Source organism: Onychostoma macrolepis, chromosome 22, assembly GCF_012432095.1.
Source record: "Onychostoma macrolepis isolate SWU-2019 chromosome 22, ASM1243209v1, whole genome shotgun sequence".
In the NCBI taxonomy this organism is placed as follows: domain Eukaryota; kingdom Metazoa; phylum Chordata; class Actinopteri; order Cypriniformes; family Cyprinidae; genus Onychostoma; species Onychostoma macrolepis.
The window spans coordinates 14,327,335-14,344,648 of record NC_081176.1 but is presented as its reverse complement, the minus strand read 5'-3'; the positions used below and the strand labels follow the sequence as shown (position 1 = coordinate 14,344,648).

Genomic DNA, 17,314 nt, shown 5'->3' with positions numbered 1-17,314 from the left:
TGTTTTGAAAACTAAATGATTTCCTTTCACATTCATGTAATAGAAGTGAATAATGAAGTTTCATTATTGTTATTAAATGTAATTAATTAGTGCCCGAGCACCGGTGGTGTGAGAACCCTATTGGAATTGCTCAGATGCTTCTTCTTCTCTAAAATGAATTCCATTTTTGAGGGCCTAAACATGCTCGAAAACTCATGAAACTTTGCTGATATGGGTTTCAGAAGTGGCGTGGCACAATGGCTCAATAACTCCATCTATAATATTTCAACGAATGTTTCACATACATGTATGAAATTCAGTAGACAAGTAAGTTTTGTGCCGTTTTTGCCATTTTCAGGCATTGTATTTAAACGAACTCCTCCTAGAGATTTAAACAGATCAACACCAAATTTGGTCGGTGTAATCTAAAGCCCTTTGTGACGTTAAATTGCAAAGATCTTGAGTTTTCATTAAAGGGCATATCGTTAAACAAACTTTGATGTTTCGCCATGAAAAGGGAAGTTGTTATAATTCTGGCATACAATGTCTGAACTTCACATGTTTGGTAAGAGTCCTGGCCTGAAGATAGCTAAAGGACGATATTCAATTATAGTCATAGCGCCACCACCTGGTAGCCGGAAGTTTGGCACATATAAATGACTTTGACATATTCCTTCCATATTTACCACTTTAAATATATTGCCCACTGTTCGCTGTTTTCCTAAAGCCACCAGGTGGTGGTGAGCCAGGGTGCGAGGGCCCTTTCAACGTCGCTTTCAGATTTAATTACAACTTAATGGCTCCCGCACACAACAAAAACAGTCATCTTAAAGGGGAAAAATATTTTATTTTATTTAATTTAACAGTGAATATCCAATATATACATGGGTGCTTCAATATCTGACAAGTATTGTATCACTAAATGGTGCTATTTTAATACAGACATTAAAATAATCTTTTTTTCCCTATTACATGTATAAATGTTGCTAAAAATACTCTATAATCTGCATTGATGTATTTCATTCACCACAGACCAATAATCTGTGGCTCACACTGGAATGATGTCACTCCACATCTGGATCTACAGCTACGACCGCAGCATTTCTTCCAGTTTAACGTCACACTCCTCTCACGCTCACCAGTCACGCTTAAACACACGCTACTCCTCTCTCACTGCATTTCCCTTTCACTTCTGACCCGTCTCACGTCCACTGCAGGACAAAGGGTTCTTCCACACACTCTTTGGATTCAAACAGTAACAAGCTGTGTACGAGCATCCTTTCCTTCACGATTTCTTTCGTTTCTGAGGTATAAGCAGCAGCTTGTTTCAGCCCGGCGTGCTGAAGTTCTTCAGAGCTTCTTTCATCTTGTCTCTGGCCAGAGCGTAGCGCCGCACGATCTGCCGCACGTGATCCTCCTCCTCCCGCTGCAGGATGCGCAGGAAGTTCTGGAGTTCAGGAGAACTGAACGCATCCCACTGCCAGAAGAAACAATAACATCATGTTCATACCTCAAATGTGCGTATGTGCCTTTAAAAGCTATTTTGCATATTTAAATTGGACTTCCTGTCAGAAGGTTGTTTACTCACATTAACTTCCCCCGTTTCATTCTCCTTAAGGACTAAACTGAGGACTTTCTCGTTGGGTCCAGCACACAGGCGCAGGAAAAGCGGACGTTCGTCATCTGCTAACTTCCTTAAGTACACTAAAAGAGAAAGATGACATGAATTTTATTATTTGTTTATGGTGTATTCATTGTTTCCTGTAGAGAAGATGTCAGAATAACCATCAGTGGTCTCCTCACCTTGATTCTGTCGTTCGCTGCGTTCGAACAGTGAGAACTTGGCCGGATTGTCCACCACGGTGAACTTCCTCAGCAGTGCTTCGATGACCTCTCTGGCCCGCGTGCTGGAGCTGATGTGCAGGTGTTTGACCGTGTCTCTGGGCAGGTAGAATGAGGTGCGGCGCTTCAGTGCTTTGTCTTCCCGACAACCGCCATCCTGTCCCGAGGAGGAGGAGGAGGAGGAGGAGGACGTGCTCCGTGGAGGAGGGAGAGACACGGGTCGGGCCAGCTTGAACTGGACTTTTATGAAGCCAGTGTAAGATCCATCACGGTTCTGATGGGGAGGACCAGAAACATTTTTACAGTTACACTCTGAAGCTTAATACTTACAACAAATACCACAAATATATATAATATATATATAAGTGTAACTAATATAATACTATGTATATTCTTATATTATATTTATATATTACATTTATGTATTATAACAATGATTACAATTCAAACACCACAAATAAATATATACATACAATAATATAATGTATAATACATTATGTATTATTAATATAATTATAATCTAAGCATCACTTATATAGATATATAATAACATTATGTATATTTTAATATTATGTATAATTGTTTTATTATATTGCAAAAAGTAATAAATACAATTTTATAAATTTATAAACATATATATATAAATTTTGTGATTATATAAACGAATGGATTATATAATAAATTATAATTTATAAATATATAAATACACACTTTATATATTATGTATTACTATTTTTAAAATAAATTATGTATTTTATATATAAGAAAAAGTATTCTATATTATATAATATAATTATTTTATATTTAAATAAAATTAAACAAATTTTTTATTTGGTAGAATAAACTGTATATGCATACATAAAGGATATATATATGGTAATATGTCACATTACTATATATAATTATAATTATATTATAATTTTATATTATTAAATTTTTATAAACATAAATATACATATTTTTATAAATGTTGTTATTATATAAACTAATAAATTATATAATAAATTAAAGATTTTATATATAACAATTTCTAGATTACTAAAATTACTCAAAATTACTTGTCACATTTTATTTGTTAGAATATATAAATATAATTTTGATAATATTTCACATTTTAAATTAACAAACGGCAAAAAGAAACAGTATGATATATTTAGGTAACACCTTATTTTAAGTACAGATGGCATGTACTTGTTATTACAATAACAATAATTTTGCATAATTACATGCAAGTAACCCTAAAGCCCCGTTCACACCAAGAACGATAACTATAAAAATATAAAAACTATGGATTCTAACTTCCGTTTGGGTGCTCTCGTGTTCCGGTCTCCATAGAAATCCGTTAAAACGGGGTAAAAAAAAACAACATTAACTGAATTGAAACTTCTTCAATATAACTACATATAAAAATGTGCGGAGGGTTGCTGTGCTGTTGTTGGCTGCCACAGTAACGGCAGTAAGCTAAGGAATTCCTTTAAAGTACTTGTTTTGCGTATCAGAAAATCCGTCTTGTTAGGCACTGTATATATGGCTTGCAGCGCTTAAGTTAAAATACTGAGTGTGAAATAATAATATATGTTAAAATAATGTTTGCTCTTATCATTCTGTGTATGATTCGGTGTTCATCAATCCCATGAACTTCGCCCCGATCGGGAGCTGTATGTGCACTCATCTGTTTTCAATGCAGCTAACCTCGCGTCGCTTCATGTCATCTTCCCACTCATTGAACTATGACTGGTCCTTTACTGCAAAAAGTCACTGTAAAGTGATGAAACATGGCGCCACATGATTTTTTAAAATGACTTTCGGTTTCACATTATATTATCGGCTCTGAAAATATGTAGCTAAATGTGACTAGAAACCGGAAATGTAAAGCACCGTTCTAATCAGGGGAGACTTCCGCGTTCAGAAAAAAGTCTATAGTTATCGTGCTTGGTGTGAACGGGCCTTAAACCGAACCCTAATCCAAACCCTAACCATACAGTAAGTACATGTAGTTAATTAATATTAATCAGTACTTAAATGTATCATTTAGGGATGCGCGGTATACCGGGACTGGAAAAATACCGGTATATATTATTTTGCAAACGGTACGATATCATAATTGCTCAATTCGGTATTTCATACGCTGCTTACCAGAACCATGAAGAGGTTACTGTTGACCTGAGCGTTGTATTCTTTCACTTTCTGTTGTATTTCACTGAGGGACAGCTCCTGTTTCCTGCAGTCCACTGGCTCATCCTGTGGGACAAGAGGACAGTGTGAGATGCATCACATGACCACATGAGGGCGGCAAAGAAACCTCAAGACACTCAGATTGGCTGATGTATTCTTTAAGATATATAATAAACAGAGATGATGTGAAAACTCGATCATTTGTCCTAAACACTTATATTTATGGGTTTTTCTGAGACAAATCAACAAGGATCTGATTTAGAAGAACTTTGACAAAAACAGTCTGACTTTTATGCAACTCTATTGAACAACAATAGCTGGTTGTGTTTGAAGAGCAGAACAATCGCAATCTGAGGCATAAAGTGGGTTTGAAATAGTCTTTCAGATCCAGCTGGATGCCTTTACCCACGACTCACAGAGAAAACAACCCTCCCTCATCCAGAAATAGCAGACAGGAAGTGGAAACACACACACACACATTGTTCCACACTAACTCATACACACACTCACATTCATGTCGACTCTAAATGCTTTCAGATTCCAGTCAGTCCATTACCTCTAAAACTTCACATGTATGAAATCTTCCTAAATTTGTGGGGGAAAAAATTATTCCTACATTTGAGAGCCAGCAATTTTGTCTTATGTAATTTATTATATGTAATAACTACTTAAATTAACAAGTTAATATTTAAATATTTTTAAAATTCAATTTATTTGGTCCTTTTTACATTTGTATGGTTATGGTATATCTTTTTTTTTGTGTGTGTGTGTGTAAAGCTGTACTATGAAAAGTACCATATAAATTGAAATACTAATTTAATTAGTTAATAAATATGTCATTTAATAATATAATAAACACGTAATATAGGCCTATAATAAATAAAATTACTGTTTTAATCTAAACATTACAGCCTATTTTAAAAATAAATTTACAATATTTATAAATGCATAAGACAAATTATCCACAAATAATGTACAATTTGGAGCTTTGCACCAATAAAAAAATAACACATAACTTAAGTGTTTCACTGAAGTCACATAAATAAAAATAAATCTGGTCCAGTTTTATCTCTGAATAAAAAAGCTGGTTTCATGAATAGTAATGAAGGTTTAATTAAGAATCAAGCCTTTATTGTTAAATAATCACGTTAAGAGCTACTCAGCATGACATCATCTAAAGAAGAGGAAACACCCCAGCGCGCGCGCACACACACAAATAAATAAAGTTTAAAACATTATATAAGAAAACAATAAATATGTAAAAATTACATATAATTAGATTCAAACTACTGATTATACTTTTTAATAATTCTATACATTACTTAAACTTGTTCTCGAGTTCGTGAGTAACGTTAGATGTAAGCATCATTTAAAATAAACACGCACGCACGCGCGCACGCATTGGATTTCCGTTACGTTAGTTCAGTTTCACCCTTTCAAACTGGACTATTAAGTCGCGAAGCCGCCCAAAAACGCCAATATAACACACACTGACGGTTAATATTGTATTCTGTATGACCATTAACCGCTGTCTTACTTTTTCTTTGCGTCTTTTGGTCTTTCTGAGCGAGGTGCGCGCGGTGTAGAACAGCTCGAGCTCGTGCTCGGAGTCGCTCTGGCTGCAGTATCCGCTGCTCGCGCTGCTGCCCCAAGTCATGTCCAACCGCTCGCAGTCCGTCATTATTATCACACCGACACCGAGCGAACCGGGACTGTGTGAGAGCTTCCGCTGTGTCAGAGGAGGATGATGTGGCTGTCTGACCGACCTCGTGCAACCGGGACGCAACCGTTAGGCGTGATTCGAAACCCCACCCTTCCGCTGAGCCCCGCCCCTCGGGGTAAGTTTACAGCACACAAGCCCCTCCCCCAATTCAGTCTTGCCCCTCCCCCTGAAACCCCGCAGAACAATGGAAGATAGTTTGCTGTTTAAAACATGTATAAAATTTCGTTTCTAAATATTTTCTAACCAATAAAAATATAATTACACCTACATCTAATGATATAATTATTATAAAAAATACATACAGTAACATGTAATATTTGATACATATTATATAATATATTAGATATAATTTTAAATAGTTTGTTTATAATAGTACATAATAGTATAAATATATTTTAAATAATAATAATAATAATTATTATTATTATTGTTGTTATATCCAATAATAGCAATTTCAAAAATTACATATAGCCTCGTAACATGTAATGTTTCTAAAGATATAACATTTATTTTAAATAGTACATTTATAATAGTTAATAATAGAGGTACTTTAAATACATATACATTATTAAGCATATAAAATGTATATTAGTAATAATAATAACAATTATTAAAATTATTATTATCTACAATATTACCAATTCACATGCAAACATTTAGTATGACAAAAAGCCATGCAATAAACAATGTCACTACAGTGGGCAAATAAAAATATTATTACATCTACATATAATTATACATGAATTATAAAAATAATTGCATACAGTAATATTTGTTAAACAAATATATAACATTTATTTTAAATAGAACATTTAAAATAGTAAATAATAGTATTAATGTATTTGAAATAAAAATGTAAATAGGTTTATACTCTTATGTATATAAAAGGTATTTAATAATAACAACAACAACAATAAATAAATAATACTTATATATCAATAATAATAATAATTATTATTATATCCAATATTACCAATTAACAAACATTTGATGACAGAAAAGCTGTGCAACAAACAAACAAATCACTTTAACACTACTGCTGAAAATGACTAATATAATTTACATAGAATTATAAAATAATGAAATAAACATTACATGTAATTAATATTTACATTAAATAATACACTTATAATATTAAATAATAGTATGAATGTATTTTACATTATTATGCATATCAAATGTATATAACAACAAAAATAACAATAATTAATATTATTATTATTATTATTATTATTATTATTATTATTATAGGCATAATTGCTGGGTTTCAGGAGGATATACACATATATAAATATTTCATATATCCAGTGCCATCTGCAAAAATTGTGCTGCTGGAAAAATCTTGTGTGTATTTAAAAGGATTAAAAGTATAAGAAAGACCATCACGCAAATGTTGCGTGACCAAATGAGATTTTAAGATGATTTGCACATTTGTAATTAGATAAGAGCTCCATTGTGAAGCACCATTGACTTGAGCTGATTAGTTCATTCACCCAGCTGTCAGTCCTCCACCCTCCCCCGTATCACTCTCAACACACACTCACTTACACTGAAAATCAATGGCAGATCACTCCTTCACTGTGACTATAATCTTCCATTATTATGTAAATAATAGCTAATTATAAACCAAATAGCCCATGCAACTTAAAATATACAGACATGGTTAATAAATTCCACATTTTCAGAAAACGAAATAAATCTAAGAAGTCAGGAAAGTTGATGTATTTACATTTCAAATGCTAAAATGTAAGCAGCTGCTCCTCTGCGGCGCTGTCGTAAATTGCGCACGTCACGGTGTGTGTAGGACGGTAATAAACCCACACTGATGGCATATGGTGCATCGAGACGCTGATCTACGTCTAGCAACAGATGACAGGGTGGAACAATTTAATTACATTTAAATGTAACGCCTGCGCACGTCTCTGATTTAAATTTACTGGTAAACTCTCCTCTCTAGTAGTGTTAGTAGTTCGCTCACCACATTAGTGTCCGTCTCGATCGTGTCCTCGCAGTAGTTTAGCTGTTCGCTGACGGCGTCGCAGTTCAAGCTGCAGTCCAGTTGAATGAAGGGTTGACAGCGGTAGTGACAAGTGTAATTACAGTCTAAAAAAACACAAACGTTCATTCACAAACCGAAACCACAAATTTTTGAAGAATATGAGTAAAGAAACTGTTGACGGTACCCATTGACTTCTACAGTATGGAAAATAATACTGTGAAAGCCAATGGCTACCGTCAGCTGTTTGGTTGCCAACATTTTTCAAAACATCTTCTTTTGTGTTCAACAGAAGAAAGAAACTCATACTTGTTTGAAATGTGAGGGTGAGTAATGATGACAGAATTAAAATTTTTGGGTGACTGTCCCTTTAAATACAGTTCTCCATTCACAGAGCCACAGTTTAAGAGATCAAAAGTCTATTTTCTGGTGGCACAAACTGAACCTTTGTAAGAGAGGTCAAGCGTTTCCAGCCAAGAACAGTCTGGTTCATCATGAATGAATGTACAGCGCCGCCTGCTGGTCATGCTGATGTATATTCTGGGTTATATGATGAATAAGTCATTCATCTGTGGTCTAGATTTGACTGACCCATTTTTCTCAAGGCCTTAGGAAGTATAAAAACAATGCTGTTTATGATCGTTTTAATATTTGATCACCTATTATGAAGAAAGAGAAAACAGAGAAAACTATATTTTTACCTTTTCTGAAGAAAATGCGGGTAGTGCTTGCAAGTCTCACTGATTCAACACCAAAATATATTCTGGGATGTTGCCAGTCCAGAGAATTGCTAAGGTATTCTGGCTAGTTGCTAAATTGTTTTAGGTGGTTGCTAAAGCATTCATTTATGAATTAATGCAGTTATTTATGCATTTATTTATTTTCTCTTTACTATTTTTGTTCTGTGAGTTTGTTCGTGCAGTTTTTTACTTGAAATACATTTGAAGTCAGTTGCACATATTTTAACAACTAATCTGCATGCCATTAATTAATTCATAAATATTCATATATATATAAATATATTCAATATATAAACATAACATGCATGTGTGTGTATTTATATATACATAATAGACAGTACACATACATATATTATATAAACAAAAACATTTATTTTGGATGCGATTAATCACGATTAATCGTTGCCCAGCACTAATTTATTTATAGATTTACATTTATGTATAAATACATGTAATAGTATTTTTTATTTGCTCATTCTATTTGCATTATTTGCCAAAATTAAAATTAACTGCATGTATTTTAACATCTAATCTGTGTAAGGTAATTTAATTTATTAATTTAATTTAGTATTTATATGCTTATGTTGAGTGCTATTTATTTGCTATATTTTGTGACTCCATTAATAAACTGATGACATTATTGATTGATTTGCGGTCTACTCTCCTCTTCAAATTCTTAACCATGTATTTACGACACACACCCACACAATCTCTATCCAGCATAAGACACTTTCTAAACTGTCCGTTTCCCTGTCTAAACATCCTTTTCCTATTGGCTTACGCTCTCTGAGGGCCAGATTGTCTTGACAGCAGCAGAAGACAGATATGGCAGTGGAAACGGTCTCAATTAATCTCCTAAAGACTCACGTGTGCAGCGGAGGCTCTGGCGGTACAGGCCCCAGATGAACTCTCCGCAGAGGTCGCACCAGCTCAGCTGCGTCTGGCTGCAGGGCTGGAAGTCGTGTCCCCATCCCGGTTTACACGTCAGCCAGTCAGGGTCCTCCAGACGCACGCGCTCCCCCACCATCCGCACCACCTTCTCTTTGCTCCACCTTTCTAGAGTGGGTCCCGCGTGGGGCGGAAGGCCGCTAGGGGGCGCTAACTCAATGCGGTCATCTGGAGTCAAGTCCTGCAGTTCAATAAGTTCACATTTTGCCATATTGGGAACACAGGAGGCTGAAAAGCATGGCTCAGTAGGTCATGGGAGATGATTTATAACTTCAGACCACATCAGAGCAATCTTGTTTACGCCAAACCAGGCCGACAGACTTCGGGTCTGGTTCTGATGTGTTTGCATATCCAGGTTTAGAACAAACATGGATCACTCTGTCGATCCTACAGTCTTAATATAAAAGAGATGATGGTTTCTTGATGAGTTTTCAGAAAGATGTCCTCTCAAGTCAGTTTTCAGCAGCATCTGGCTCAATCTGAGGAAAAGCAACAGAGATCAGATTAGATTATACTCTATTTTGTGGTTCTGTATGTTTACAGCAAATGTGGACAGTTATAATCTCTCTGATCGTCAGTGGACTCCATTAATGTGTTTTACTATCATATATATATATATATATATATATATATATATATATATATATATATATATATATATATATATATATATATATATATATATATATATATATATATATATATATATATATATATATATATACAGTATATATTATTTTCTTTAAGTGAGGACCCTTGATATTTGTTGAGCAGAAATAAATGTTTGGTCTGTCTTCTTTAAACATCAGACAGAAAGTCTACACATGGGAATATATGTGGATTTAACATTCCAGTGGGTTTGTGCAAACGAATCTGTCCTTTACAAAACCACTCGACAACATCTATCTGGAGGCTGATCAGTATGCGTGAGGAGGGATATTGCACTCAAGGGTGTTTTGGACCATTTTTGTTGTAGGGCACCTCTTTTGGCTACTGTCCTAATCCAGAGAACAGGCCTGAACAACCAACCATGAATAGAAAGAGGCGTAAAACTGGGTCACAAAAGCATAGCAAATAAATAAGTCATAAAACAGACAAATATAGTGAAGAATAGAACAGAACAGAATAGAACAGAATAGAATACCGGATAAAGATTAGATTTGAAAGCATGTGTAATTGGCAAATTACTTGCAAAATAATGCAAATAATTAGCTAAAAGAATAAGCAAATAAATAAATGCACCAATAAATGTGTGACTATTTACATAAATGTATAAATCTATAAATACATGCTTAAAAAATAACAATTAAATTAATAAATGAATTTTGTTTTTAATTTAATTAAAAAGAATAAATGAATGAATAGAATACAGATTAGGTGTTAAAAATGTGACCTCAAATGCATTCACTGCATAAACTAGTTAACAAGTAATAAATGCATAAATAAACAAATCAAGAAAATAGTATAAAATATAAAATAAATCAACGGGATAAGAAAATAAATAAAAGCATGAATGCTTAAATACTAGAAATGATCAATTAATACAACAACCTGATAAAAACTAGTGTGAAAATGTGTAGTATTAATTGCAGACAAATAACACACAGGAAAAAAAAAAAAACAGACAAATAAACAAATATAATGAAATAATGTTTTACGGATTAACGTTAGATTAGCAATTTGACGTCATTGAAAAAAAACCTACAAATTTAAGAAAGTACGTCTATAATGTGTCAGATTTCAGTTTTCACTCCTATTTGGACCTCTTGTAGTAACTGTTTAAGAAGATAAACCTACCTTAAACCAAAGCAAGTCACTTTTAATGGTCAGACTGACAGTAAACGCGTCGGTTTCCTCAAATCCGCTCCTGGCGTCTCAAATTAAGCGTAATCTGCGCGCGACGCGCGTTTGAGAGCAGATCACGCAAACGATTGCGCAAAATTGAGGAAACGTCTTCCATTACGCTCAAGACTGAAGTGAAAATGATCCTCCACCGGCAGCGAGATGTCTCCTCAGATGTTTTCTCGTGATCCGCGGTCGCAGCCGTTAGTTAGTTTCTCCTCTGAACGCGCACCTTGTCCAGCGCGGCCGCTAGCGCGCGTTTCTGCGCATGCGCCGTAGACTCAGATTAACGCTTAATCCGGCGCGATCTGTCCTAGTTTGAGTGGACATCATTTCCTGAAACATTTGGTGGAGCCTCGGGTTTTATATTGCGAACCCCCGCCTGTGGGTCTGTTTACAATGACCTTGTTTAAAATTAAACTCTTTCTTAAAGAGACAGAGCAGCCAAAAAATTATTCACTCTCACATCACTCTTTCCTCTGAGGAACAAAAACAAGATTCTTATAACGCAGCACTTTCCCATAAAAGCCTCCATACAGCTTGTATGCTAAATCACATGGTAGTGCAAGGAATTGACTAAAGTATACGTCGTTTTTGACAATTCTTCAGAATATTGCTACAGAATCGTGCATACGTGTTGGATATAACCTTAAGAAACTAAAAAACTGCAGATGAGATGATCAGTTCCCATTTTCCATGTGAAACTTTCAGTGCAGTGATTGCATCGAAATCTGGTGCACTTAACTTGCTGCACACTAGGAGCTGGCAGATGTCCATAGGCTTGATGTAACTCTCATTCTCTCTTTCTCTGATAGCGGATGTCTTCTGTCATCAGGAAGGGAGATCTGGAGACCCACAGGAGGAGATAAGGAGGTTTCTGTCCTCCGTTCAGTCTGGATGAAGGCCAACAGGTCACAGGACACAGGAATTCATGCCAGTAATTGGTCGTGAATGTCTGATTTTGTTACGGTCATTGGATTCTCCAGTCATGGCATTTCACTGAACAAACTCTGCTGTTCTCTCTGATATATGACTGTGACTATATTAGGGGCCAATTTACAATATTTTGATTCAGAACAATGTTCAGTATGCAGTTATTAAATCTTTAATCGAGAATATAAACTGTTTCATTATTATATGCATGCGTCAATGCCAAGATGCATTTTTTGTACTCATAAAATAGATTTGTTTCACACTGAAATTGTGAATGAATGACCCAAAAATAAAAGTGGTGTAACCATCAAGTAAACTTGTAAACTAGTACTTAAGTACGCACAACATTATTATTTTTCAAATTTTCATTATCAAGCTTTCAAACATATTTTTAAAGGAAGGTTAAAAAAAAGTACATATCAATAAAATTAAAATAAAACATATAATATAAAATAAACATAATAATTTAAATAAATAAATCAAACCAAATAGAAAGTACACATAAACATACTTTTAAAGGTAAAAACATTACTGACCCCAGTATTTATAAACAGGGGATAAATAAATAAATAAATAAATAAAATATATTTAATCTAAAAATAAATACATTTACAGGAGGAAACTTCAAAGAAAGAAAAAATATTAATCAATAGGCCTAAAAAAAGAAACGTATTTTTCAAAATACAATTGTATATTGCACTGTTATATTGTATTTTATTAATAATAAGAATGGGTCTAAGTTCTGCTAAAATCTACACTGACACGAATAACAGTGAACTGTGAAGGATTTAATCATTTGTAGAATCTGGAAGAAAAAAAAATGTCCTGCAGATCAAACGACGGAAAGACATGCATGTGAACTTCAAATCCCACGTCAGCACGAAAAAAGGAATTTCTAGAATAGAAGAAATCTGGAAGAAATTATTACTATTATCGCCAAAATAAAAGCCACATGCCTACAACAGACTTCGGTGTAAACGAGACCAAATTTTGAATCATGTTAAGTGTTTAGACTTCAATTTATAGCAGTCAGAATAAGCAATTATTAAACATCATAATCATATTCTGTGATAAATCTTACATGATCACATTAGATTTTGCTTGAACGTGTGGGACTTTTATTTTGACAGGCGGGTTTGAAACCGGAAACCTTTAATGAATCGGAGTTCCTGGTTGAGATTGAGAGCAGCTCAAATGGGTTTGATTGTGTGTGTATGTTAATGAGCTGTACTGTGTAGATTTGAAATAGAGTCAGTAATAACAGAATATGAGTGTCCATCACGAGTCGGAGCCTAAACTGTACCGCTACAGCAGGACGCTGTGCGGCGTCTTCACTCACGCGCTGTGCGCGCTGTTCACCGGCTTCATCGCTGCGCTGAGCAGACCTGGATCCAGTGAGTAGCGTTATTACAGTAAACACCTGCTGAAGAGAACTTATCACACATATTCACGGAGCTGCGCTGTTACACTGTGTTTACTGCAGTGATAGTGTTAGTAGATGACCAGAGTATTTGTCATCTTTGTAATATATTTCTGACAGGAATATAGATGTTCTTGTAATATTAGACCAAAAATTATAGTAATTCAATAAAGTATTAATAAAATGTATTAGAAATATCCTATACATTTTATACATACAAATTAAAAATGTATTGTTTGTGTGCCCAAAAGACTAATGACATTATAAATCTAAGTGCAGGAAATACATAAACACTAGCATATAATAATACATTAAAAAAAAGTAAATAAATATATATTTTGCAATATAATGAAAGTACTGATACGATGAATTGTCTATATATATATATATATATATATATATATATATTATGCGTATTATTTTGTATAATAATAAAATGGTATAATATTAACGTCATATATAACACTACTGATAATAAAAGACATTTTTATTTAAGTGAAAAATGTTTAAAATAAATATTTTATGCTGTGAACTATATTGTTATATTTTAGTTACGTATATTAACTATAACTACAATGCAGTATTGATATTTTATTTATTTGTATGTTTATCACTGTAAAAAAAAATTATGGTAAAAAACTGGCAGCTGCTGTTGCCAGAATTTTACTGTAAAAAATACAGTAGCAACATTTTAGGTTTTACGAATGTAACTTAAATTTAACAACATTAGATACAACATAAGAAAAAACTAAGAACAGTTATTTCAACAACAACAACAAAAAAAAAAAAAAAAACATAAAAAGTGAAATGTAACGCAGGGAATTCTGGGAATGTCAATTTATGGTTATTCACTGTAAATTATACATTCTTTTTCCACTTCCAAAAATGGTATACAACCGTAAAATTACATGTAATGCCGATACAGTTTTCACCGTAAATAGTAGCCTAGGGGAACTTACTGTTAACCAATTAATAGTTTTTTTCCTGGAGCATTTTTCCGCCATTACTGTTAAAATCACAGTCATTTTTTATAGTGAATGTATAATTTACTGTTTATTTATTTTGTGTTAAAATATATATTTTATTATATATAAAAGAAAATTTAGTTTTTCAGTAAAAAGAAAATATAAAGATGAAAATGATTCAAAATAATAAATACTAAGTGTATAATAAATAATACTAAAATAACAGTGCTGTGTGTTTGTTTGACAGGTCTGTTCTCATGGCATCCGTTCCTCATGACTCTCGCTGTGAGTTTGACGCAAAACATGCCTTGATAGTTTTGCACGTAAATAAATGTTATCTCTTAACTTAGATTTCTTTGTGTGTGTTTCTCTTATTCCCATCCTCCAGTTCTCCTTCTTCATGACCGAAGCCGTGCTGCTGTTCAACCCCTACTCGTCTCCCGTCAAGAAGCTGAAGCACAAAGCTAAAGGCCGCCTGCACTGGGTCCTGCAGGGTCTGTGTGTTTGCTGCGCGACCGCAGGGCTGGCCGCTATCTTTTACAACAAACACCTCCACGACAAGCCGCACTTCAGCACATGGCACGGGGCGGTCGGGGTGCTTACGGTCGCTGTCGTCGGGCTGCAGTCGCTCGGAGGACTTCCGCTCCTCTACCCCAAACTAGCCAGAGGCTGGTCGCTGGCCAAACTGAAGCGCTACCACGCCACCTCCGGTTTGCTGGCGTACCTGCTGGGCAGTTTGAGCTTGTTCCTCGGACTGTGCTCGGCATGGTTCTGCGGCAGCGTGAGCGGGTCCGGCTGGTACCTGGCCGTGCTCTGTCCCGTTCTGAGCGCTCTGGTCATTATGAGTCAGGTCACGAACGCTTACATGGCCCGCAAACCAATGCAGTACTGAAACTGAACTTTATCAGCTGGACCAGAATTGCAAGTTACTGAGCTAATTTTATTGTTAATTGTTTAAATGTCCTTTTGCAGCTACTATACCTAAAAACTAAAACAAATATATATTTTTGTAACCGTTTTATATTTTTGAATGCATTTCATCAGTGTTCACTGCATATTTTTGGTGCCGATATCTTTGAAAATGACTGAAGGCAACTCACTTTTTTTTTAAATGGGAGGATCAAAGATTGCGTTTATTAAATTATTTGATATTATTTTGATGTGTATGCATTTATCAGTGCCAGGCTGCCCTTTTCTGTTCAATTAAACAATTGCAGATCATGAGAGAAAACATTTATGCATTTTTTTGACTGAACGGGTTTATATTATTATTAAAATATGGTAATATCTTAAGCAGCAAATGACAGAAATCATAGTTTTGTTTTTCTGTTGAATTAAACAATTGTAGATCATTATGAAAACTGTTTTACTCAAACTTACATGTTAATATTATACATTAAAACACAACTTGAAAATATTTTAGTAATTTTATACAAATTAAAATATTATATTAAAATATTCAATTGTAAGCAAGACGTATTTAACCTTTGTTAAAATGTGTAAAATCTTTATTTTCTGTGCTATAACATGCAGATCACGTTTAAAATGCCTATTTTATATGAATAAATTATTATATATGCAGATTTTTGTAAGCTTGTGGACTTAATTTCTTTACTTTTTACAATTTCAGACTTGTTTCATTTAATTGCATAAAAGCGTATGATGTTAATATTAATATTTACTAACTTTGTTTAAAATATATATACACTGTGTGCAGAATTATTAGGCAAGTTGATATTATGGTCATATTTTTTTGCCAAGAAAATTTTACCAATTCCAAACCACATCAATCTTAATAACTACTATTGATTTTGTATTTAATCATTTCTAAGTTATATATAATTGTCCATGAAGGCTGAAAGTCAAAAACTCCTTATTTCAGGTGTGCTGAATTATTAGCAGGTTTTCTTTTACAGATAAAATGAGCCAAAAAAGAGATTGAACTCAAAGTAAAAAAAAATTAAATTATTAAATGCCCATGAGAAGGATGCAATACTAATTCAATAATAAAATTAGCAAAGTTAAGGCATGATCATTGGGCAGCTAAATGCTCATTGGGTCAGCAGGGTCAGAAAAAACAGGTGGAGAAGAAAAGACACGTTAACTGCAAAAGAATTAAGAATTAAGGTGAAGAATTAGGTGAGAAACCATCAGGAATCATTTAGTCTCCAGCGCCATCATTTTCCAGAACTGCAACCTTCCTGGAGTCTCCAGAAGTGCAATGTGTCAGCTTCTCAGAGACCTTGCTTGGGTAAAAAATGCTAAAAAATAACCCTCACTTAATATGAATAACATGCTGAAGTGTTGTGAAATACATGAAGACTGATTTTGTATAGGATTTATGGACAGATAAGTTGAGAGTGACATCACATCCTCTTGTGCCACTGTTTGAAGAATTTATCTTCCAGAATCTGGCAGTAAGTTTTAGGAGCTCATTTTTATTCCATCTCCTATCCTGAAAAGTTTGTCTTGCAGAGATTGACTAAAATGAACTCCTAAAACTTACTGCCAGATTCTGGAAGATAAATTCTTCAAACAGTGGCACAAGAGGATGTGATGCTGGTCCTTCGAGAGTCACTGGTGGAGTCATTCTGGAAAATGATGGCGCTGGAGACTAAATGATTCCTGATGGTTTCTCACCTAATTCTTCACATTAATTCTTAATTCTTTTGCAGTTAACGTGTCTTTTCTTCTCCACCTGTTTTTTCTGACCCTGCTGACCCAATGAGCATTTCGCTGCCCAATGATCAT

General features: G+C 34.3%; 2 protein-coding genes across 4 annotated transcripts; one reads left to right on the top strand and one right to left on the bottom strand.

Moving 5' to 3' along the window:
• Positions 1-806: 806 nt before the first annotated feature.
• On the bottom strand, positions 807-11,597 carry rassf1 (Ras association domain family member 1). 3 transcript variants are annotated; one of them, XM_058761776.1, is made up of 7 exons: positions 11,201-11,597; positions 9,323-9,882; positions 7,698-7,822; positions 3,958-4,062; positions 1,783-2,095; positions 1,568-1,683; positions 807-1,456 (listed from the first exon to the last, which is right to left on the bottom strand). In XM_058761776.1, exons 2-7 carry the CDS (start codon positions 9,612-9,614, stop codon positions 1,307-1,309), a joined length of 1,101 nt encoding a protein of 366 aa, XP_058617759.1. In that variant the 5' UTR covers positions 9,615-9,882; positions 11,201-11,597; the 3' UTR covers positions 807-1,306. The 3 variants fall into 3 exon arrangements, with proteins under 3 accessions (XP_058617759.1, XP_058617762.1, XP_058617761.1); XM_058761779.1 differs by lacking the exons at positions 7,698-7,822; positions 9,323-9,882; positions 11,201-11,597 and adding an exon at positions 7,449-7,579; XM_058761778.1 differs by lacking the exons at positions 7,698-7,822; positions 9,323-9,882; positions 11,201-11,597 and adding an exon at positions 5,534-5,810.
• A 1,716-nt stretch (positions 11,598-13,313) lies between these two features.
• On the top strand, positions 13,314-16,135 carry LOC131530678 (transmembrane reductase CYB561D2). Its single transcript, XM_058761084.1, has 3 exons — positions 13,314-13,572; positions 14,811-14,848; positions 14,952-16,135. Exons 1-3 carry the CDS (start codon positions 13,446-13,448, stop codon positions 15,453-15,455), a joined length of 669 nt encoding a protein of 222 aa, XP_058617067.1. The 5' UTR covers positions 13,314-13,445; the 3' UTR covers positions 15,456-16,135.
• Positions 16,136-17,314: the final 1,179 nt, after the last annotated feature.